Raw genomic sequence first — 23,370 nt, 5'->3', positions numbered from 1 at the left:
AGCAGGCAAGTGGGGGGTGGGGTATTGGCAGGAGGGGTAATCTTCTTTCTGCTGTTCTCCCTGCCAGTTAGTCAGCTGAGTCGGCAGGATTTGAGTAGGTCTGTAGCTCAGTTGATTGGGGCAGGGAGAGCAGCTTTGACAGAAGGGAGGAGCTGTGCTTAGTGATTGATCAGAAAATATCCATTCTGACATACATAGAAGCACAAAAGGCTAGGAGGATGTGTCCATGCAAAACAATATAACCATTCAGCACATTAGAATTCCACTGTATTTGTCCTTCACTGCATAAACATAGTCCTCTGTGCCCAATATCACCATTGCCTCCACAGCAAAAGCTTAGTGATACTTCAAACAGAACATTTTTATGGTCTTATTAACTCCTACCATTGCTTTTCCGACTGCTACTTTGCAAGATATCACGCACCTCCTCCTTTGATCTCAGAAATTCTTTAAAAGTCAGAACTTTTTGGAAGAATGAGAGATTATTGTCCAGTGCATTCAGGTACCTGCAACAGGAAGTGAGATCATAGGGGGAAGTAAGGTTATTGCGCACAAAGATTACAGGTCTCAAGGGACAGTGAGGAAAAATGGCTTTGGTTCAGAAAGAGAAGTAAGATCAGAGATGAAAACTTAGATGAGAGGAAACCATCAAAGTATGTTCTTTTTCCTTTGGCATTACCTCATTCAGAAAAACACAATCCCAGATGAATTATCTTGGATCAAAGAAATGTTTCATAAAATTTTTCTTTCTCTTCCTATTTCCTCATGGCTCTTTACCACTGAGGTTGAGAAGTTATCAAGATACAAATTTATTTTCACCTAAATTTATTTATACTTACAGATTTGTTTTTATTTAGGTTATGAACATTTTTTGCAATGTACTTGTCCGTTTTCCATTTTCTAACTTTTTTTCCATTATTACTTGCTAATACTGTTTTGTATTATGTAATTGCATTCTGTTTACTGTTCTTGTTTTGGAAACTTCAAAAATTTTAATAAAAAAATATGGGTTACTATTAACTTGCATAATTTTTACTTTTACCCCAGTTATTAGTAACTAGGTTTCTTTGCATAATATGGGACCTGTGCTAAAATAGCCAAAGCCAAGACGTGTCCCAGCATTGAATTTCCAGGCATGATGTTGGTGGTAGTCAGAAAAATGCTGAGTACCTCTGGCTGAATATTGACCCTCCTCAGAGTACAGAATAAGTGACCACAAATTAAAAATAGAAGTATATGTACAGAAATTAAACTGAAGTCCAGTACCATACCAGATACAACTCCCCCTGTACTTTGGAAAATATATGCCCCCCTTATACAAAACTACAGAAGCAGTTTATAGTGCTGGCTGGCGTGCTGAATGCTCTGCGCTGCTCCTGACGCTCAGTGCTCTAGCTGGCAATAAAAACTGCTTTCGCAGTTTTATAAAAATGGGGGTGGGGAGTATATAGTTAGCAGATTTAAATTCCAAATATCAATATATTCAAATTACCAAATTGCAAATTGTTTTTTTCTGCCTTTGTGGTCTGTTCATTTTATTTTTATAATCCTGTTGGCCTCAGTCTCTGCTTTCTGGTTTCTACTAAGACCCCTGCCAAGGTCTCCATTCTTATCTGAAACTTCTCTCCGTTCATGTATTCCTCACTTTCTCTTCTACATTCATCTCTTTACCTCTCAGTTTGCTTCCATTTAATTTTCTCTCTCTCTAACCACTAAAATTTCATTCTTCCACCTTAGCATACACTTCTCAGTCTCCTTTTCATTGAATCTACTTATAACGCTTCATCTCTTTCCTTCTTCTTAGCCACCTATCCTCATCTCTCATCTTTCTCATCTTTTCAATAATTTTCTTCTCTTCTATATTCAGCATCTCCCCTTTATTCTCCTCCATCTAGTGTCTTTACTCTCTTGCTCTCTCCCTCTGTCTAGTATTTTCCCCTCTCTTACTAGCCCTCCACATGCCCAGCATTTCCATTTCTCTCCCTTCCCTGTTTCTAGTATCTTTCTTTCTCTGTCCCCTGTGTCCGTATCACCCCTTCTCTCCTCCTGTATCCAGAATCTTCCCTCCATCTAACTATGCCCAATGAGTCCATTTTGTCTCTTAATTCCTTTCTCCTGTGCCCAGCATCTGCATTCTTTCTCTATCTCTCCCAATGTCCAGCAGATCCTGTCCATTTTCCTATGCCATTGTGTCTGAAATTTCCCTTCCAGCTCTGTTTCCCTCCACATCTAGCATCTCTCCTGTCTCCCTCTTTCCCCCTGTCTCCACATGCTCCCCAGTGTCCAATATCTTTCCTCCATCTCTCTATGCACTCCTGTCTACTTTGCCCCTGTATTCAACATGTTCCTATGCCCCTGTCATGTCCAGCATCTCCCCTCCATCTTCATATACCCACCATCATATTCATTATCTTCCTTCCATCTTCCTATATCATCCTATCGTTCAGAATTTTCTCTCTATCTCTCATCTCCCATGTGGTCATATCAGTACTCTCTCTTCTGATCTTTCCTCATATGCACAGCTGAACTCTCTTCCCATCTCTCCCCATGACCTGCTTCTTCCCATTATCCTCTCTGGTGTTTAACATCTCCCTCTACATCCCTATGTCCTCATCATGTCCAATATTTCCCTAAACAACCCTCCCCCTTTGATCCAGCATTTGCCCTTTATGTACCTTTTGACTCTCCTCCCGACCCCATGTCCAACATCTCCATTTTATCTACCTAATCTACCTATGATCTCCTATGTCCAACACCTTCCCTCCCTCCCTTACACCTCCATGTTCAACATCTTTCTCTCTCTCTCTCTCTCTCTCTATCCTCATTTCCTCCCTTCCTCCCCTCTACCCGAGGGTCCAATATGTCTTCATCTCCCCTTTCCCTCCCAGAGTCCATGACTCCATCTCTCCTCTCTCCCTCTCCCCTCCTTTTCCCCAGGGTCCAACATGTCTTCATCTCTCCTCCCCTCTACCCTCGGGCCCAATATCTCTCTCTTTATCTCTTCTTTCATTTCTCCCATTGTCCAGCATGTTTCTCTCCCTTCCCTGTGTCCTTAGATCAAATATTTCCCTCTCTCTCTCACCTGCCTATGTTTCAGTGGCAAACCACCCACCCGCTAGACTACCTGCAAATGCATCTCCCCTTCAGGGGTCACCAGTAGTGGCACTGTGTTTCATATGATGCTATTTCAGAAGCCTTCCTTCTGAGATACCCAGCCTTTGTTGTAACTGGAAATTACAACACAGAGGGGCTGAAACGGCAGCGGGGAAGTTCCAGACTAGTGCAAGCAGCGTGTCAAACATTGCAGCTGCTGATAACCTCTGGAGTGAAGCTGAGTTTGCAGGTAATATTGGGGGAGGGGGTTAAAAGATGGAGGTTACCAAGCTTAGGGGGCAGGAAGGTTGAAAAAATGGGGGTTGCCAGATAAAGGAGGGAGGGAGATACATGGGAGGTGGGAGACACTAGCCAGAGAAGCAGGTGAGGCATGCTTTTTATTATTATTATATTTTTTTATTTTCAACTTTATTACAAGTTATACAACTTGTTTTAGAAACACAGATCTCTAGGAAAACAAATATCATTATCAAAAGGAAAACTTCTAAATGAGAGCTTAATCTCTTTCTTAGACCACTATATAAGCAGGGAGGTGGCCTGAAAATAAAAGAAGAGATAAAAGAAGAAAATTAAAAGAGGAAACGGTTAATACAGCATTATCCAGCCAATATTAATAAGCTATCAAAAGTTCTAACTTTTGGATAAACCCTTCAACTCTATAAACACTTTTAGATGCTTAGGCTGAAAAAATACATATTTTAAACCTAAATATTTCACAATACACTTGCATGGAAAAGCCAACAAAAAGGTAGCTCCCAATTTCTTGTTCCCTCTCTAAGAAGCAAAAATTGCTTTCTTCTCTCTTGAGTTGACTTTGTGACATCAGGAAACAATCAAGCACGTTGCTCATAGAATAAGGTTCCAAAGTTCGAAAACAAAGCCAACTATTAAAGTTGCATGTTCAGAGATTTCATATAAAGAGTTCTCTAATATAGCTGATAAGTTTTGCAAATCATTGCGTTGTGGTACATTTGAAATATGAGTTCCTTCTGGTAATTGTTCATCTCCCAAGAGTGCTCCTGTTTTATCTTTTACTGGCAAGTAATATGTTTTTGTGATAGGAGGAATTGTTTCAGAGGTAAATTTAAAATTTTCTTGTAGAAATTTCTTAAAAACCTCAACAAGAGTCATCCCCAATATATTTGGACAACTAAGGACTCTTAAATTCAACCTCCAATTAAAAATTTTCCAATTGTTCAATTTTCCTATAAATTAGTTTTCAATCTTTTATAATGGCTGAAACAAAATCTTTGACTTTGTCCATCTCAATATATATATGTCCTTAATCTTTCCAAAATATTCTTGTTTCACCTTATCAAATGACTGAGTCAACGTGTCAGCTTTACTTACAAGTGAAGTAATTTCTTGGGCCATTTTCTCAACAGTCACATCAAGCTTCATTATAGCTTGTCGAAGGGTTTCCATTGTCACCAACTTGGAGGAAATTAGTTTCCCAATCTCCCCAGATTTCATCTGCTCCTCTGGAAATTGCTGAGAGTTCCATTACCTATGGGCTTTGCACCCAATGGCACAGAACTCACCATATCTCTCACCTCAGCTAGACAAGGTGGTACAGTAGCTTTTGTGGGGGATAAAGATAGTTCATGCCCTAGAAAACTGAGTTCTCCTCCACTCGATTTCTCAGCAGGGCCCACACACCATGTAGAAGACTGGAGTCCAGTGGCAAACTGATGCAGGATTTCTTAAATCAAAGGTTGTAAGGGAGATGATGTTGCCGCCGGCAGAAGAACTGGTTTCAGGATTCCCTTATGTTTTTGTATGTGGCATAGTCGCTCAAAAAAATAAGCAAACCAGCAATCCTTTTTGTTGAGGAAATTGAAGAAACAAGAGCAGGAATCCAGCACTCTAGAATGCTGCCACACTGCCGTCCACCATCTTGGCAACACCCTATAAAACATGCTTTCAGTGCCCTTGAGGCTTTACAACCTGAGCCAGTGGTTCACCTGGTCCATGCCTTGAGCCAGCTTTGCATACCTAATAAATGATAGCAAATAAAAATCAAAATGGTCCATCCAGCTTGCCCAGCTGAGATCTATGAAAACAAGTGGGCAGTTGGTCCATAGCAAGAGGAAACAAATGGCAGACCGAGTCACAGAACTTGATCCAAACACATTTAATTAACAATAGTTGCAGGAAGAGTAAAACACAGAGCCAAACTTTGCTAACTGTGAATGTGAAATAAAATCATAACACCCTGTACCTTGATGGAAAATACTTTTGAAAAGAAGCAGAGTAGTGATATGGTTATTTCTTACCAAAAGCAGTCTTCCGTGTTGTTAATTTCCTTATTCTTATAGAAGTAGATTGAATTCCACTGTTCTTTGATGGCATGTTTGAACTGCCAGAACTCATAAAAGAAGTAGGTTACTTTCCTGGCTGGTGTAAGTAGGCGAGTCAAACTAGGACTATAATCACATGATACTCCAAAGCTTCCTGCTGAGATCAGAGGTCTGGTGAAGTTACTGTCGATGCTAAAGGCAAAATCAAAAGGGAAAACAAATAATATTAATTTCTGTAAGGCTGAATGCTGGAGAAAGTAATGTTTTGAAGAACATTATACTCCACAAGGGTTTCAAAGAATGAAGTTAAGAGTGGATTCAGTAAATGGCCCTCAAAATTTGCCACTGAAAACAGTGGCCCGGGCCCACCCGGTTTTCACTCAGGCCTGCCCAAAATTCCATCTCCTTTAGTGTATCTGGTGGAGATTCCAAAGCCCTGCCAGCCGAAGGCCTCCTCCTCGCCAAAATAATTTACATGTTGGGCAGCCACTGGCAAAGTCCTGGAGCTGCCATTGTTCCCAGCTGCAGGCCACTCCCTCTCTCACACATGCTCAGTTTTCATGCTTGAACAAACCTTAGCATATGTGCAGGGAGGCTGGCGGCTGGTTGCAGCAGCTCCAGGACAGTGCCAGTGGCCACCTAACAACTAAACTCTTTGCGGGGAGGAGGTCTTCGACTGATGGGGGTAGTCCCCACTAGAACATGTATGCCTTTTAACTTGGGGGGAACGGAGGAGAAATTTAATTTGGGTTTTAGTTGGGCGTGACAGAAATGAAAATTTTGGCTCACTTAATTTGCTCTCAGGCCTACCCTAAATCAGGCGTTCCAGGATGGGTGCCCTATACTCACCTTTGCTATCGAGCAGATTTCACCAGCGCAGAGTTTTTCATTTGTATTTAATCCACAAGTCTGCTTTTAGGACCTATAGGGTCCCCTGAAGAACAAAAACTAACGCACCAATATTTCTGGATAGTCTTCTGATACCATATAGGGGCATAATCGAAAGGGACGTCTAAGTCCGTTTACGTCCATCTCGCAAGTCGTCCAAAGTTAAAAAGAGCCTAAGACACATTTTCGAAAGAGACGTCCAACTTTTTTTTACTTTTGAAAATCGTCTAATTATACGTCTTGCTGATCTGAGCGTCCAAGCCGCTAAATCGTCCATCTTTATACCACATTTCCGTCCAACTTTCCATCCAAGTTCAAAACGCCTAGAACAAGCCCTGTTGGACGTGGGAGGGGTCTGCAAACACCCAGACATGCCACCTAAATAGTGGGGTACTTTACAGGGCACTGCTGTGAACTTCACAAAAAGGGTGCCGTGGCTTCTGCTCTCTACAGCTCCCTTATAGGTCACAGTGAGCCCCCCCAAACCACCTCCAGAATCCCCTAGACCCACTTATCTACCACCCCAATAGCCCTTATGGCTTCAGGAGCCACTTATATGCCAGTAAAAAAGGGTTTTGGGGGTGTATAGTGCAGTGCATGTGTTTAAGTTTCAATGCAGTGATTACAGGGGCTTGTGGGCATGGATCCTCTTCTCTATGGGTCCCGAACCCAGCCCCAAGATGACTTAAGCTGCCTCTGGGCTGGATAACTAGGCTTTCCTATGCCAGGCAGCCAGATGATGATGGTCTGGAGGTTGAAATTTAAAGTTGTGAATAAAATTTTTATGTGGGTGGGGGGGTTGGTGATCACTGGGGTAGTGTGCGGGGGTCTGTATTATGTGTTTGAAGAGCTTATCTGGTGAATTTAGGTGGGTTTTGTGACTTAGACCATGTTTTACATGGTCTAAGTCGCAACGTCCAAGTTCCGTCTAAGCTCTGTTGTAAAACTTTCGGTTTTACATGCTATACGACTAAGTCTAAGCCGGCCCACGTCCCGCCCAACTCCCACCCTCGACACGCCTCTCGAAACGCCCCGTTTGGCTTTGGACGTTGAGCGGCACTATGAAGGCCTAGGTCGTTTAGAAATACGTCCAAAATCCGTTTTTATTATCGGCACTTGGACGTTTTTGAGAAATGTTCGTCCAAGTGCCGACTTTGGCCGGGTTTTGGACGTTTTTCTCTTTCGATTATGAGTCCCTATTTCTCCATTTAGGACACTTAGATCAACAGAACAGCATTTGCTGACTACCCCTTCACAGCACCCCAGCTCTGGAACAACGTAACGATTTACTTACGTGATGAATCCTAATTAGAAAAATTCCAAAAGCTCTTTAAAAAGTTTCTTGTATCCCTAATGATAGTGCACGCAACACTGGAGAGACGCATGGTGGGAGACTTGACTCTTGGCCCGGGTCGCAAATTTTGTCAGGTGTGGGAGCACTTCTGGCAGGACCTCACACCGCGTGCTCGCAGTAGACTTTTGAATCTTTAAGATTTTATTCCCACTCTCAGCTGTTGGACTGGCCATGGATTCTTGGGGAGGGGAGAGGAGGGGGGGATGGGAGGGGAACTGATTATATTGTTGAAAATGTTATTTCCTGAATGGTACTACTGTTTGTATTTGCTTCTTACTGCTGGAATAATAAAAATCATTTAAACACACACAAAAAAAAGTTTCTTGTATAAGGACGCATTTGAGACATAGATAGGATAATTCATCTATCATTAATGCTTAAGCTCTAATACCTAATTTTAATCAGACTTTATTTATAGGTCGCAATCTTCTTTACCTTCTCTTCTAGACTTATCCATGCTTTCATAATTATTCTTTCTTACTCTCCAGATGTTTTTTCCCTAAATGTTTCTTTATATTCTTTAAAGATTATAGTTCATCCCCATCTCCTTTTGTATCGGTAATAATTTGTACATATACACTGTATGTTTATTAAAATTGTTTTATTTTTTTTCTCTCCTATTTTTAAATTATTATACGCATTGCGTGTGCAACAAATGTTTAATAAACTTGAAACTTCAGTATTTTCCTTCCAAATGAATGAGATCTTAGCTGTATCTGGGGGCTTTGACCTTTCCGGGCTCCTCCGGAGCAGGTTTTCATGAATGACTTTGCCTTAAATTTCATCCTCACCCAAACCTTGAATGTGAGCCTTGCCCCCTTACGTCCCCCCTACAATTTGGCTTCAATTTGTCTTGAGGAGCATGGCGGCTCTGTCTCATGTAAGTAGCATGGCCACCGGACCCGCGCCAAGCCTTACAGATTGATGGAATTCTAGTTTTACACCGCTGAATTTATGAAGTTGTAGTCCTTCCTCTATGGAGAAATTGGGAGTGTTAATCGAGAGCTACAAGGGGCAAAAAGCAGAACTGGATCAGCCTTTCAGGGCAGAGCTATGTCTGGCGGAACCCTGTTGACTAGGTTGGGTGAGGGGATGGAAAGGGGAGCAGCGTCCAAATGCTGATGTTTAGAATTTCAGGGTGGCTCCTTTCTCACGACTGAGTTTCAGCAAAGAGCAGAACCAGATGCATCCTCACTTGTAAAAATCATGTGTACCACCTCACGCACAACCTTTCTAGTGGAATCAGGAAAGGTTTTGATAGAGAGAAACCCACCATTCAAGTGTGAGGTGCCCAAGAAAAGTGCTGTGATAAAGACGGTATGAGGCCTACCTAGTGCAGAGGTAGGCAATTCCGTCCCTCGATAGCCGGAGCCAGGTCAGATTTTCAGGAATCCATAATGAATATGTATGAGCTGGATTTGCATGCACTGCCGCCTTGATATGCAAATCTATCTCATGCATATTTGTTGTGGATATCCAGAAAACCATCACCTGGCTCCGGCTCTTAAGGACCGGAATTGCCTACCCCTGACCTAGTGCATTTAGGTGTCCATAGTTACAGCCAAAAACCAAGGAGAGCTCATCCAGGCGTTGAACTCGGGACCTCTCACACCCAAAGCGAGAATCATACCCCTAGACCAATGAGCCACTGTATGCCAAGGTGCTGCTGTGCCACAGAAAGGCTACCTCTTCTTTTGCTTTGTGCTGCTCCGTCAGCAGAGAATTTATACTGGAGAGGTTCTCTCAGCATGGCATGGCTCTTTTCATAAAACGTTTATTTTCTTTCTTTGGTCTGTTTATTCAGACATTGATTGAAACTAGTCTAACTACAGGATTTAGACCGAAAGAATGGAAAGAGGCAGCCATCTGTCCAATAAGAAAAACCCCAAAAGAATCAATTGCAATTGAATCAAATTACCGACCTATAGCCAATCTTCTCTTTCTCGCCAAATTAATAGAAAAGGTTGTCTTTAATCACATAATCAACTTTGTAGAAAAAATGTATATATTACATCCCAATCAGACAGGCTTTAGGTCCAACCATTCATCAGAACACTCCATGATAGGTATTACAACCAATATCCAATATCAGCTGGATCACCATAAATCTGTCCTTTTGATTTCACTTGATTTATCTGCAGCATTTGACACTGTTGACCATCATTTACACATCAAGAGACTGCCCTCGATTGGCATTTCTGACCAAGTACTAAACCGGTTTAAATCGTATTTTCAAGATCGGTCAGCAAAACTCATCTTTAACAATTCGTTATCGAATATCTACACAAATTCTTATGGTATACCTCACGGCTCAATATTGCCTCCACTTTTATTTAACTTTTTTTTTTGTCACCACTACTTACCCTTAGTCAATCTATTGGATTCTCCTCTTTTGTCTATGCAGATGACATTCAACTCCTGCACCCATTAAATACAGTTGATTCCAATGAGATAATAAATATAAACAATAAGCTAAATCAAATAAGTCAATGGCTTAAAGATAATATGTTGGCCCTGAACGTATCAAAAATCTTCAGTAATGTATTTTCCATGGAAACATGATGTTACATTTTCCTCACAAATATTCTTAGATAACTCCCCACTCCAAATAGTCGCAACAACAAAAATACTGGAAGTGTTACTAGATCAAGAACTTTCTTATCATGATCAGATTAGTTCAGTGGTTAAAAACTATTTCTATAAGTTACGTCTTATTAGATCTTAATCAAAAGTTTTAAAACCAGAAGCTCTTAACATTATCATTCATTCTTTAATCATTTCTAGGCTTGATTATTGCAGCACATTGTATCATGGTATAACCCAGAAAGAAATAAGAAGACTACAAATGCATTTAGGAGTCCATAGTTACAGCCAAAAACCCAGGAGGGCTCATCTGGGAGTCGAACCCAGGACCTCTCGCACCCGAAGCGAGAATCATACCCCTAGACCAACGAGCCACAGTAGGTCAAGGTGCTGCTGTGCCACAGAAAGGCTACCTTTTCTTTTGCTTTGTGCTGCTCCGTCAGCAGAGAATTTATACTGGAGAGGTTCTCTCAGCATGTCATGGCTGAACCTACTCCTTGACCGCTCCCTAATCCTGTCCTGCTGGATCCTTGGATTGTGCTAATCATGTAACACAACTCCATTTAAAATCAAGAGACGCGTCGTAATTTATTGGCTCCTTAGTCTAGAGGATATTAGTCTCATTTTGACCACTAAAACAAAGTCCCAGCACTTGTTTACAATTAGCTAGTCAATTCTATTTTCAGGTTTAGCATCACCTAACCAGTAGATACTCCAGTGAAAGCAAAATGGAAAAACCATTGCCACATTAGGGCTACATTACCTGAGGTGTACCTTTCTGCCCAAATTGTGCAGAGTTGTTACCAAAAAAATAAGTACCACCTTCTCCTTTGTATATCACTCTGATTTCCTACACCATGCATTTTCATTCTAAGCAGCTAACAGAGAACCTTGTTAAGAGTTTTTCTTTACAACCTAGAGGCTATGAAGAAAGAAGGATCTGTTCAGCAGAAGGAACATCCATTCTATTCTGCATAAAAGGACCGAGGAAAAGCAGTTTTTAACTTGTAGATTATTTGCTCTAAAATGTAAAAGATCCGGCACTCATACAGTGATCTGGATCCAAGTTCATCATGGCCAGGGGCGGGGGAGGGCCTTTTCAATTCAAGTTTCAAGTTTCAAGTTTATTATTTATTCTTGATTAATCGCTTTCTCTAATTCAAAGCGATATACAAATCAAATTTAATTAAAAGAGAACAAACAAACAAACAAGCAAAACAGACTGTTGGGAATCACAATGCTTAAAAAGGTTAAAACTTATTATACAACATTGGGTAAAAATAGGGTAATGAAATACATTCGTTATATAAAAGAGTAAACATAGGAAAACACATTAGGAGAAACAATAAATAAAAATTCAGGAGTTAAAAGCGTCATTAAAAAGAAATGTTTTTAATAGTGATTTAAATTTTACCAAATCTTGATTGTTCCGTATAAAAATTGGAAGAGCATTCCAGGTTTGAGGGGCTGTTACGGAAAATATAAATTGACGTCTAGTATTAATCAATTTCAATGATGGTATTGTTAATAAATTTTGATCAATAGATCTTAATGTTCTAGTTGGATGGTAAGGTATTAAAAGTTTATGAATAAAAGCAGGTGTCTTATATAGTAGTGTTTTAAATGTAAGTAAACAGATTTTATAAGTTATTCTATGGATGACAGGGAGCCAATGTGCCTTTTCTAGTAGGGGAGTGACATGATCAAATTTTTTAGATTTAGTAATAAGTTTTATAGAGACATTCTGTATAATTTGTAAACGTTTAATTTCATTTAATGCAATACCTCTAAAAAGAGAATTACAATAATCTATTTTTGATATGACTAATGAGTGGATAAGAATGTTTAAAGATTGTGCATTCAGAAATTTTGAGATGGATCTAATTTGTCGTAATCTATAGAATGAGGTTTTAACAATATGACTTATATGGTCATGAAAGTTTAATTTAGAATCAACAATTACTCCTAATATTTTCGTTTTATTAACTATCTGTAAAGGAATATTTCTAATAGTAATAGGGGTGATAAGTGTGGGATTTTCCTTCCATGGAAAAATCATCAAATTTGTTTTTTTTATGTTAAGGGCCAGTTTATTAGTGTTTAACCAATGTTGAATTTGATCGAGTTTCTTACTGATCTCATGTATTTCTGATATATTATCAGTATCTACAGGATGTAAAAGCTGAATATCATCTGCGTATCCGAAAACTTGAAAACCTATAGATTGACACAATGTAAGGAGTGGTGCCAGAAAGATATTAAATAGTAATGGAGAGAGAATAGACCCTTGGGGAACACCGAAAGTGGTTGAAGTGGAATTAGATATAGATTCTTTAAAGACAACAGAAGAAGAACGGTCTGTAAAGTATGAATTAAACCAAGAAAGAATTTGATCCGTGATCCCTATAGATTGAAGTCGGTTTATGAGAAGTATATGATCAATTGTGTCAAAAGCTGCGGAAAGATCTAGTGAAATTAATAAAGTAGTTTTGTGATGGTCAAGAAAATAATGAATGGAAGTAGTTAAGCCAACTAGTGATAATTCTGTACTGTGATGTTCTCTAAAACCTGTTTGATTAGGGTGGAGGACGTTAGTTTTTTCCACAAAATCTAATATTTGAGTATAAACTATCTTTTCCGTTAACTTGGCCAGAAAAGGAATATTAGATATGGGCCTGTAATTTGTTGGGTCTGTATTAGGCACATACCCCGCATCTGACTTGGGCTCTTCTAAATTTAAGCACAAAGATCTAGAGCAGGGAGATTCTCTGGGAGACTCCTGCACCGGAAAAGGGAAATGAGTTTTCTGTAAGAATTTGTGCTCCATCAAAATGAAATAGCGCAATCTTGTTTGGGAAAGAAACTAAACACCCCCCTTCCTTCTGCCAGAGGTGATAGGAAGGAAAAATGTGGAACGCTTCACGAATTTGCGTGTCATCCTTGCGCAGGGGCCATGCTAATCTTCTCTGTATCTTTCCAATTTTAGTATATGTGCTGCCGAAGCAAGCACAAGTGCACAGCTCAGCGAGTCATTATTTAAAGCTCCTCACAAAACGTTCTTTTACATCGAGGTGACCTGGGTTGTGCGGTGGCACAGCGAGGACGCTTCTACCTCTCATACAGCAGTATCGTAAAGGTTTCAGGCCTCAGCATACACAGACAGCTGAGCACGCATGATGGGCAATGCCCGCTTCTCAGACCCCCTAAAGGCGCAAGGCATGGAGGGTAGCTCTTCATGCAGATGCTTTTATGACATCACAAACTCCTTTCCTGGGCAGGCGTCGCTGTGCCATGCATTGCACAAAATCTTGCTGATTATTTTGTTAGTAAAATTAGAGAAAGCATCGATTCAAAAAAATTGATTCTAACACAGACGCGGAACAAATACAAAAGATACCTATTTCCAAATGCGCCAGTTTCAACATACCAACTCTAGAGGATCTCAAACGAGTCCTGCAAAGTATTAATATTAAAGGCACAGACTTCAATTCAATTGCTCCTCTTTTCATTAAACGTTTATTTTCTTTCTATGGTCTGGTTATTCAGACATTGATTGAAACTAGTCTAACTACAGGATTTAGACCGAAAGAATGGAAAGAGGCAGCCATCTGTCCAATAAGAAAACCCCCAAAAGAATCAATTGCAATTGAATCAAATTACCGACCTATAGCCAATCTTCCCTTTCTCGCCAAATTAATAGAAAAGGTTGTCTTTAATCACATAATCAACTTTGTAGAAAAAATGTATATATTACATCCCAATCAGACAGGCTTTAGGTCCAACCATTCAACAGAACACTCCATGATAGGTATTACAACCAATATCCAATATCAGCTGGATCACCATAAATCTGTCCTTTTGATTTCACTTGATTTATCTGCAGCATTTGACACTGTTGACCATCATTTACACATCAAGAGACTGCCCTCGATTGGCATTTCTGACCAAGTACTAAACCGGTTTAAATCGTATTTTCAAGATCGGTCAGCAAAACTCATCTTTAACAATTCGTTATCGAATATCTACACAAATTCTTATGGTATACCTCACGGCTCAATATTGCCTCCACTTTTATTTAACTTTTTTTTTTTGTCACCACTACTTACCCTTAGTCAATCTATTGGATTCTCCTCTTTTGTCTATGCAGATGACATTCAACTCCTGCACCCATTAAATACAGTTGATTCCAATGAGATAATAAATATAAACAATAAGCTAAATCAAATAAGTCAATGGCTTAAAGATAATATGTTGGCCTTGAACGTATCAAAAATCTTCAGTAATGTATTTTCCATGGAAACATGATGTTACATTTTCCTCACAAATATTCTTAGATAACTCCCCACTCCAAATAGTCGCAACAACAAAAATACTGGAAGTGTTACTAGATCAAGAACTTTCTTATCATGATCAGATTAGTTCAGTGGTTAAAAACTATTTCTATAAGTTACGTCTTATTAGATCTTAATCAAAAGTTTTAAAACCAGAAGCTCTTAACATTATCATTCATTCTTTAATCATTTCTAGGCTTGATTATTGCAGCACATTGTATCATGGTATAACCCAGAAAGAAATAAGAAGACTACAAATGCATTTAGGAGTCCATAGTTACAGCCAAAAACCCAGGAGGGCTCATCTGGGAGTCGAACCCAGGACCTCTCGCACCCGAAGCAAGAATCATACCCCTAGACCAACGAGCCACAGTAGGTCAAGGTGCTGCTGTGCCACAGAAAGGCTACCTTTTCTTTTGCTTTGTGCTGCTCCGTCAGCAGAGAATTTATACTGGAGAGGTTCTCTCAGCATGTCATGGCAGAACCTACTCCTTGACCGCTCCCTAATCCTGTCCTGCTGGATCCTTGGATTGTGCTAATCATGTAACACAACTCCATTTAAAATCAAGAGACGCGCCGTAATTTATTGGCTCCTTAGTCTAGAGGATATTAGTCTCATTTTGACCACTAAAACAAAGTCCCAGCACTTGTTTACAATTAGCTAGTCAATTCTATTTTCAGGTTTAGCATCACCTAACCAGTAGATACTCCAGTGAAAGCAAAATGGAAAAACCATTGCCACATTAGGGCTACATTACCTGAGGTGTACCTTTCTGCCCAAATTGTGCAGAGTTGTTACCAAAAAAACAAGTACCACCTTCTCCTTTGTATATCACTCTGATTTCCTACACCATGCATTTTCATTCTAAGCAGCTAACAGAGAACCTTGTTAAGAGTTTTTCTTTACAACCTAGAGGCTATGAAGAAAGAAGGATCTGTTCAGCAGAAGGAACATCCATTCTATTCTGCATAAAAGGCCCGAGGAAGAGCAGTTTTTAACTTGTAGATTATTTGCTCTAAAATGTAAAAGATCCGGCACTCATACAGTGATCTGGATCCAAGTTCATCATGGCCAGGGGCGGGGGAGGGCCTTTTCAATTCCTAGGCACATACCCCGCATCTGACTTGGGCTCTTCTAAATTTAAGCACAAAGATCTAGAACAGGGAGATTCTCTGGGAGACTCCTGCACCGGAAAAGGGAAATGAGTTTTCTGTAAGAATTTGTGCTCCAGCAAAATGAAATAGCGCAATCTTGTTTGGGAAAGAAACTAAACACCCCCCTTCCTTCTGCCAGAGGTGATAGGAAGGAAAAATGTGGAACGCTTCACGAATTTGCGTGTCATCCTTGCGCAGGGGCCATGCTAATCTTCTCTGTATCGTTCCAATTTTAGTATATGTGCTGCCGAAGCAAGCACAAGTGCACAGCTCAGCGAGTCATTATTTAAAGCTCCTCACAAAACGTTCTTTTACATCGAGGTGACCTGGGTTGTGCGGTGGCACAGCGAGGACGCTTCTACCTCTCATACAGCAGTAACGTAAAGGTTTCAGGCCTCAGCATACACAGACAGCTGAGCACGCATGATGGGCAATGCCCGCTTCTCAGACCCCCTAAAGGCGCAAGGCATGGTGGGTAGCTCTTCATGCAGATGCTTTTATGACATCACAAACTCCTTTCCTGGGCAGGCGTCGCTGTGCCATGCATTGCACAAAATCTTGCTGATTATTTTGTTAGTAAAATTAGAGAAAGCATCGATTCAAAAAAATTGATTCTAACACAGACGCGGAACAAATACAAAAGATACCTATTTCCAAATGCGCCAGTTTCAACATACCAACTCTAGAGGATCTCAAACGAGTCCTGCAAAGTATTAATATTAAAGGCACAGACTTCAATTCAATTTCTCCTCTTTTCATTAAACGTTTATTTTCTTTCTTTGGTCTGGTTATTCAGACATTGATTGAAACTAGTCTAACTACAGGATTTAGACCGAAAGAATGGAAAGAGGCAGCCATCTGTCCAATAAGAAAACCCCCAAAAGAATCAATTGCAATTGAATCAAATTACCGACCTATAGCCAATCTTCCCTTTCTCGCCAAATTAATAGAAAAGGTTGTCTTTAATCACATAATCAACTTTGTAGAAAAAATGTATATATTACATCCCAATCAGACAGGCTTTAGGTCCAACCATTCAACAGAACACTCCATGATAGGTATTACAACCAATATCCAATATCAGCTGGATCACCATAAATCTGTCCTTTTGATTTCACTTGATTTATCTGCAGCATTTGACACTGTTGACCATCATTTACACATCAAGAGACTGCCCTCGATTGGCATTTCTGACCAAGTACTAAACCGGTTTAAATCGTATTTTCAAGATCGGTCAGCAAAACTCATCTTTAACGATTCGTTATCGAATATCTACACAAATTCTTATGGTATACCTCACGGCTCAATATTGCCTCCACTTTTATTTAACTTTTTTTTTTTGTCACCACTACTTACCCTTAGTCAATCTATTGGATTCTCCTCTTTTGTCTATGCAGATGACATTCAACTCCTGCACCCATTAAATACAGTTGATTCCAATGAGATAATAAATATAAACAATAAGCTAAATCAAATAAGTCAATGGCTTAAAGATAATATGTTGGCCCTGAACGTATCAAAAATCTTCAGTAATGTATTTTCCATGGAAACATGATGTTACATTTTCCTCACAAATATTCTTAGATAACTCCCCACTCCAAATAGTCGCAACAACAAAAATACTGGAAGTGTTACTAGATCAAGAACTTTCTTATCATGATCAGATTAGTTCAGTGGTTAAAAACTATTTCTATAAGTTACGTCTTATTAGATCTTAATCAAAAGTTTTAAAACCAGAAGCTCTTAACATTATCATTCATTCTTTAATCATTTCTAGGCTTGATTATTGCAGCACATTGTATCATGGTATAACCCAGAAAGAAATAAGAAGACTACAAATGCATTTAGGAGTCCATAGTTACAGCCAAAAACCCAGGAGGGCTCATCTGGGAGTCGAACCCAGGACCTCTCACACCCGAAGCGAGAATCATACCCCTAGACCAACGAGCCACAGTAGGCCAAGGTGCTGCTGTGCCACAGAAAGGCTACCTTTTCTTTTGCTTTGTGCTGCTCCATCAGCAGAGAATTTATACTGGAGAGGTTCTCTCACCATGTCATGGCTGAACCTACTCCTTGACCGCTCCCTAATCCTGTCCTGCTGGATCCTTGGATTGTGCTAATCATATAACACAACTCCATTTAAAATCAAGAGACGCGCCGTAATTTATTGGCTCCTTAGTCTAGAGGATATTAGTCTCATTTTGACCACTAAAACAAAGTCCCAGCACTTGTTTACAATTAGCTAGTCAATTCTATTTTCAGGTTTAGCATCACCTAACCAGTAGATACTCCAGTGAAAGCAAAATGGAAAAACCATTGCCACATTAGGGCTACATTACCTGAGGTGTACCTTTCTGCCCAAATTGTGCAGAGTTGTTACCAAAAAAACAAGTACCACCTTCTCCTTTGTATATCACTCTGATTTCCTACACCATGCATTTTCATTCTAAGCAGCTAACAGAGAACCTTGTTAAGAGTTTTTCTTTACAACCTAGAGGCTATGAAGAAAGAAGGATCTGTTCAGCAGAAGGAACATCCATTCTATTCTGCATAAAAGGACCGAGGAAGAGCAGTTTTTAACTTGTAGATTATTTGCTCTAAAATGTAAAAGATCCGGCACTCATACAGTGATCTGGATCCAAGTTCATCATGGCCAGGGGCGGGGGAGGGCCTTTTCAATTCAAGTTTCAAGTTTCAAGTTTATTATTTATTCTTGATTAATCGCTTTCTCTAATTCAAAGCGATATACAAATCAAATTTAATTAAAAGAGAACAAACAAACAAACAAGCAAAACAGACTGTTGGGAATCACAATGCTTAAAAAGGTTAAAACTTATTATACAACATTGGGTAAAAATAGGGTAATGAAATACATTCGTTATATAAAAGAGTAAACATAGGAAAACACATTAGGAGAAACAATAAATAAAAATTCAGGAGTTAAAAGCGTCATTAAAAAGAAATGTTTTTAATAGTGATTTAAATTTTACCAAATCTTGATTGTTCCGTATAAAAATTGGAAGAGCATTCCAGGTTTGAGGGGCTGTTACGGAAAATATAAATTGACGTCTAGTATTAATCAATTTCAATGATGGTATTGTTAATAAATTTTGATCAATAGATCTTAATGTTCTAGTTGGATGGTAAGGTATTAAAAGTTTATGAATAAAAGCAGGTGTCTTATATAGTAGTGTTTTAAATGTAAGTAAACAGATTTTATAAGTTATTCTATGGATGACAGGGAGCCAATGTGCCTTTTCTAGTAGGGGAGTGACATGATCAAATTTTTTAGATTTAGTAATAAGTTTTATAGAGACATTCTGTATAATTTGTAAACGTTTAATTTCATTTAATGCAATACCTCTAAAAAGAGAATTACAATAATCTATTTTTGATATGACTAATGAGTGGATAAGAATGTTTAAAGATTGTGCATTCAGAAATTTTGAGATGGATCTAATTTGTCGTAATCTATAGAATGAGGTTTTAACAATATGACTTATATGGTCATGAAAGTTTAATTTAGAATCAACAATTACTCCTAATATTTTCGTTTTATTAACTATCTGTAAAGGAATATTTCTAATAGTAATAGGGGTGATAAGTGTGGGATTTTCCTTCCATGGAAAAATCATCAAATTTGTTTTTTTTATGTTAAGGGCCAGTTTATTAGTGTTTAACCAATGTTGAATTTGATCGAGTTTCTTACTGATCTCATGTATTTCTGATATATTATCAGTATCTACAGGATGTAAAAGCTGAATATCATCTGCGTATCCGAAAACTTGAAAACCTATAGATTGACACAATGTAAGGAGTGGTGCCAGAAAGATATTAAATAGTAATGGAGAGAGAATAGACCCTTGGGGAACACCGAAAGTGGTTGAAGTGGAATTAGATATAGATTCTTTAAAGACAACAGAAGAAGAACGGTCTGTAAAGTATGAATTAAACCAAGAAAGAATTTGATCCGTGATCCCTATAGATTGAAGTCGGTTTATGAGAAGTATATGATCAATTGTGTCAAAAGCTGCGGAAAGATCTAGTGAAATTAATAAAGTAGTTTTGTGATGGTCAAGAAAATAATGAATGGAAGTAGTTAAGCCAACTAGTGATAATTCTGTACTGTGATGTTCTCTAAAACCTGTTTGATTAGGGTGGAGGACGTTAGTTTTTTCCACAAAATCTAATATTTGAGTATAAACTATCTTTTCCGTTAACTTGGCCAGAAAAGGAATATTAGATATGGGCCTGTAATTTGTTGGGTCTGTATTAGGCACATACCCCGCATCTGACTTGGGCTCTTCTAAATTTAAGCACAAAGATCTAGAGCAGGGAGATTCTCTGGGAGACTCCTGCACCGGAAAAGGGAAATGAGTTTTCTGTAAGAATTTGTGCTCCATCAAAATGAAATAGCGCAATCTTGTTTGGGAAAGAAACTAAACACCCCCCTTCCTTCTGCCAGAGGTGATAGGAAGGAAAAATGTGGAACGCTTCACGAATTTGCGTGTCATCCTTGCGCAGGGGCCATGCTAATCTTCTCTGTATCGTTCCAATTTTAGTATATGTGCTGCCGAAGCAAGCACAAGTGCACAGCTCAGCGAGTCATTATTTAAAGCTCCTCACAAAACGTTCTTTTACATCGAGGTGACCTGGGTTGTGCGGTGGCACAGCGAGGACGCTTCTACCTCTCATACAGCAGTAACGTAAAGGTTTCAGGCCTCAGCATACACAGACAGCTGAGCACGCATGATGGGCAATGCCCGCTTCTCAGACCCCCTAAAGGCGCAAGGCATGGATGGGTAGCTCTTCATGCAGATGCTTTTATGACATCACAACATCTCCTTTCCTGGGCAGGCGTCGCTGTGCCATGCATTGCACAAAATCTTGCTGATTATTTTGTTAGTAAAATTAGAGAAAGCATCGATTCAAAAAAATTGATTCTAACACAGATGCGGAACAAATACAAAAGATACCTATTTCCAAATGCGCCAGTTTCAACATACCAACTCTAGAGGATCTCAAACGAGTCCTGCAAAGTATTAATATTAAAGGCACAGACTTCAATTCAATTTCTCCTCTTTTCATTAAACGTTTATTTTCTTTCTTTGGTCTGTTTATTCAGACATTGATTGAAACTAGTCTAACTACAGGATTTAGACCGAAAGAATGGAAAGAGGCAGCCATCTGTCCAATAAGAAAACCCCCAAAAGAATCAATTGCAATTGAATCAAATTACCGACCTATAGCCAATCTTCCCTTTCTCGCCAAATTAATAGAAAAGGTTGTCTTTAATCACATAATCAACTTTGTAGAAAAAATGTATATATTACATCCCAATCAGACAGGCTTTAGGTCCAACCATTCAACAGAACACTCCATGATAGGTATTACAACCAATATCCAATATCAGCTGGATCACCATAAATCTGTCCTTTTGATTTCACTTGATTTATCTGCAGCATTTGACACTGTTGACCATCATTTACACATCAAGAGACTGCCCTCGATTGGCATTTCTGACCAAGTACTAAACCGGTTTAAATCGTATTTTCAAGATCGGTCAGCAAAACTCATCTTTAACAATTCGTTATCGAATATCTACACAAATTCTTATGGTATACCTCACGGCTCAATATTGCCTCCACTTTTATTTAACTTTTTTTTTTTGTCACCACTACTTACCCTTAGTCAATCTATTGGATTCTCCTCTTTTGTCTATGCAGATGACATTCAACTCCTGCACCCATTAAATACAGTTGATTCCAATGAGATAATAAATATAAACAATAAGCTAAATCAAACAAGTCAATGGCTTAAAGATAATATGTTGGCCCTGAACGTATCAAAAATCTTCAGTAATGTATTTTCCATGGAAAAATGATCTTACATTTTCCTCACAAATATTCTTAGATAACTCCCCACTCCAAATAGTAACAACAACGAAAATACTGGAAGTGTTACTAGATCAAGAACTTTCTTATCATGATCAGATTAGTTCAGTGGTTAAAAACTATTTCTATAAGTTACGTCTTATTAGATCTTAATCAAAAGTTTTAAAACCAGAAGCTCTTAACATTATCATTCATTCTTTAATCATTTCTAGGCTTGATTATTGCAGCACATTGTATCATGGTATAACCCAGAAAGAAATAAGAAGACTACAAATGCATTTAGGAGTCCATAGTTACAGCCAAAAACCCATGAGGGCTCATCTGGGAGTCAAACCCAGGACCTCTCGCACCCGAAGCGAGAATCATACCCCTAGACCAACGAGCCACAGTAGGCCAAGGTGCTGCTGTGCCACAGAAAGGCTACCTTTTCTTTTGCTTTGTGCTGCTCCGTCAGCAGAGAATTTATATTGGAGAGGTTCTCTCAGCATGGCATGGCTGAACCTACTCCTTGACCGCTCCCTAATCCTGTCCTGCTGGATCCTTGGATTGTGCTAATCATGTAACACAACTCCATTTAAAATCAAGAGACGCGCCGTAATTTATTGGCTCCTTAGTCTAGAGGATATTAGTCTCATTTTGACCACTAAAACAAAGTCCCAGCACTTGTTTACAATTAGCTAGTCAATTCTATTTTCAGGTTTAGCATCACCTAACCAGTAGATACTCCAGTGAAAGCAAAATGGAAAAAACCATTGCCACATTAGGGCTACATTACCTGAGGTGTACCTTTCTGCCCAAATTGTGCAGAGTTGTTACCAAAGAAACAAGTACCACCTGCTCCTTTGTATATCACTCTGATTTCCTACACCATGCATTTTCATTCTAAGCAGCTAACAGAGAACCTTGTTAAGAGTTTTTCTTTACAACCTAGAGGCTATGAAGAAAGAAGGATCTGTTCAGCAGAAGGAACATCCATTCTATTCTGCATAAAAGGACCGAGGAAGAGCAGTTTTTAACTTGTAGATTATTTGCTCTAAAATGTAAAAGATCCGGCACTCATACAGTGATCTGGATCCAAGTTCATCATGGCCAGGGGCGGGGGAGGGCCTTTTCAATTCCTAGGCACATACCCCGCATCTGACTTGGGCTCTTCTAAATTTAAGCACAAAGATCTAGAGCAGGGAGATTCTCTGGGAGACTCCTGCACCGGAAAAGGGAAATGAGTTTTCTGTAAGAATTTGTGCTCCATCAAAATGAAATAGCGCAATCTTGTTTGGGAAAGAAACTAAACACCCCCCTTCCTTCTGCCAGAGGTGATAGGAAGGAAAAATGTGGAACGCTTCACGAATTTGCGTGTCATCCTTGCGCAGGGGCCATGCTAATCTTCTCTGTATCGTTCCAATTTTAGTATATGTGCTGCCGAAGCAAGCACAAGTGCACAGCTCAGCGAGTCATTATTTAAAGCTCCTCACAAAACGTTCTTTTACATCGAGGTGACCTGGGTTGTGCGGCGGCACAGCGAGGACGCTTCTACCTCTCATACAGCAGTATCGTAAAGGTTTCAGGCCTCAGCATACACAGACAGCTGAGCACGCATGATGGGCAATGCCCGCTTCTCAGACCCCCTAAAGGCGCAAGGCATGGTGGGTAGCTCTTCATGCAGATGCTTTTATGACATCACAAACTCCTTTCCTGGGCAGGCGTCGCTGTGCCATGCATTGCACAAAATCTTGCTGATTATTTTGTTAGTA

The 23,370-nt window shown here is 39.4% G+C and overlaps 1 protein-coding gene and 8 non-coding genes across 9 annotated transcripts in view; all 9 read right to left on the bottom strand.

Moving 5' to 3' along the window:
• Positions 1–23,370, bottom strand: part of GUCY2C (guanylate cyclase 2C) — a 203,328-nt gene that overhangs the window by 140,260 nt on the left and 39,698 nt on the right. The window contains exons 4-5 of the mRNA XM_033932825.1: positions 5,391–5,606; positions 385–506 (exon numbers count right to left, since the gene is read on the bottom strand). Coding sequence (XP_033788716.1) covers positions 385–506; positions 5,391–5,606 — 338 coding nt within the window. The remainder of the gene's footprint in view (positions 1–384; positions 507–5,390; positions 5,607–23,370) is intronic.
• On the bottom strand, positions 10,542–10,613 carry TRNAP-CGG. The gene has a single exon. It is a non-coding gene; the product is annotated as a tRNA-Pro (tRNA).
• On the bottom strand, positions 13,143–13,249 carry LOC117356141. The gene has a single exon (XR_004538575.1). It is a non-coding gene; the product is annotated as a U6 spliceosomal RNA (small nuclear RNA).
• On the bottom strand, positions 14,868–14,939 carry TRNAP-CGG. Its single transcript has one exon. It is a non-coding gene; the product is annotated as a tRNA-Pro (tRNA).
• LOC117356140 lies at positions 15,879–15,985 on the bottom strand. The gene has a single exon (XR_004538574.1). It is a non-coding gene; the product is annotated as a U6 spliceosomal RNA (small nuclear RNA).
• On the bottom strand, positions 17,604–17,675 carry TRNAP-CGG. Its single transcript has one exon. It is a non-coding gene; the product is annotated as a tRNA-Pro (tRNA).
• LOC117356139 lies at positions 20,205–20,311 on the bottom strand. Its single transcript, XR_004538573.1, has one exon. It is a non-coding gene; the product is annotated as a U6 spliceosomal RNA (small nuclear RNA).
• Positions 21,933–22,004, bottom strand: TRNAP-CGG. The gene has a single exon. It is a non-coding gene; the product is annotated as a tRNA-Pro (tRNA).
• LOC117356138 lies at positions 22,945–23,051 on the bottom strand. The gene has a single exon (XR_004538572.1). It is a non-coding gene; the product is annotated as a U6 spliceosomal RNA (small nuclear RNA).

Source organism: Geotrypetes seraphini, chromosome 2 (assembly GCF_902459505.1).
Source record: "Geotrypetes seraphini chromosome 2, aGeoSer1.1, whole genome shotgun sequence".
In the NCBI taxonomy this organism is placed as follows: Eukaryota; Metazoa; Chordata; class Amphibia; order Gymnophiona; family Dermophiidae; genus Geotrypetes; species Geotrypetes seraphini.
The sequence above is the reverse complement of the archived record's forward strand: the minus strand, read 5'-3'. Positions and strand labels throughout refer to the sequence as shown.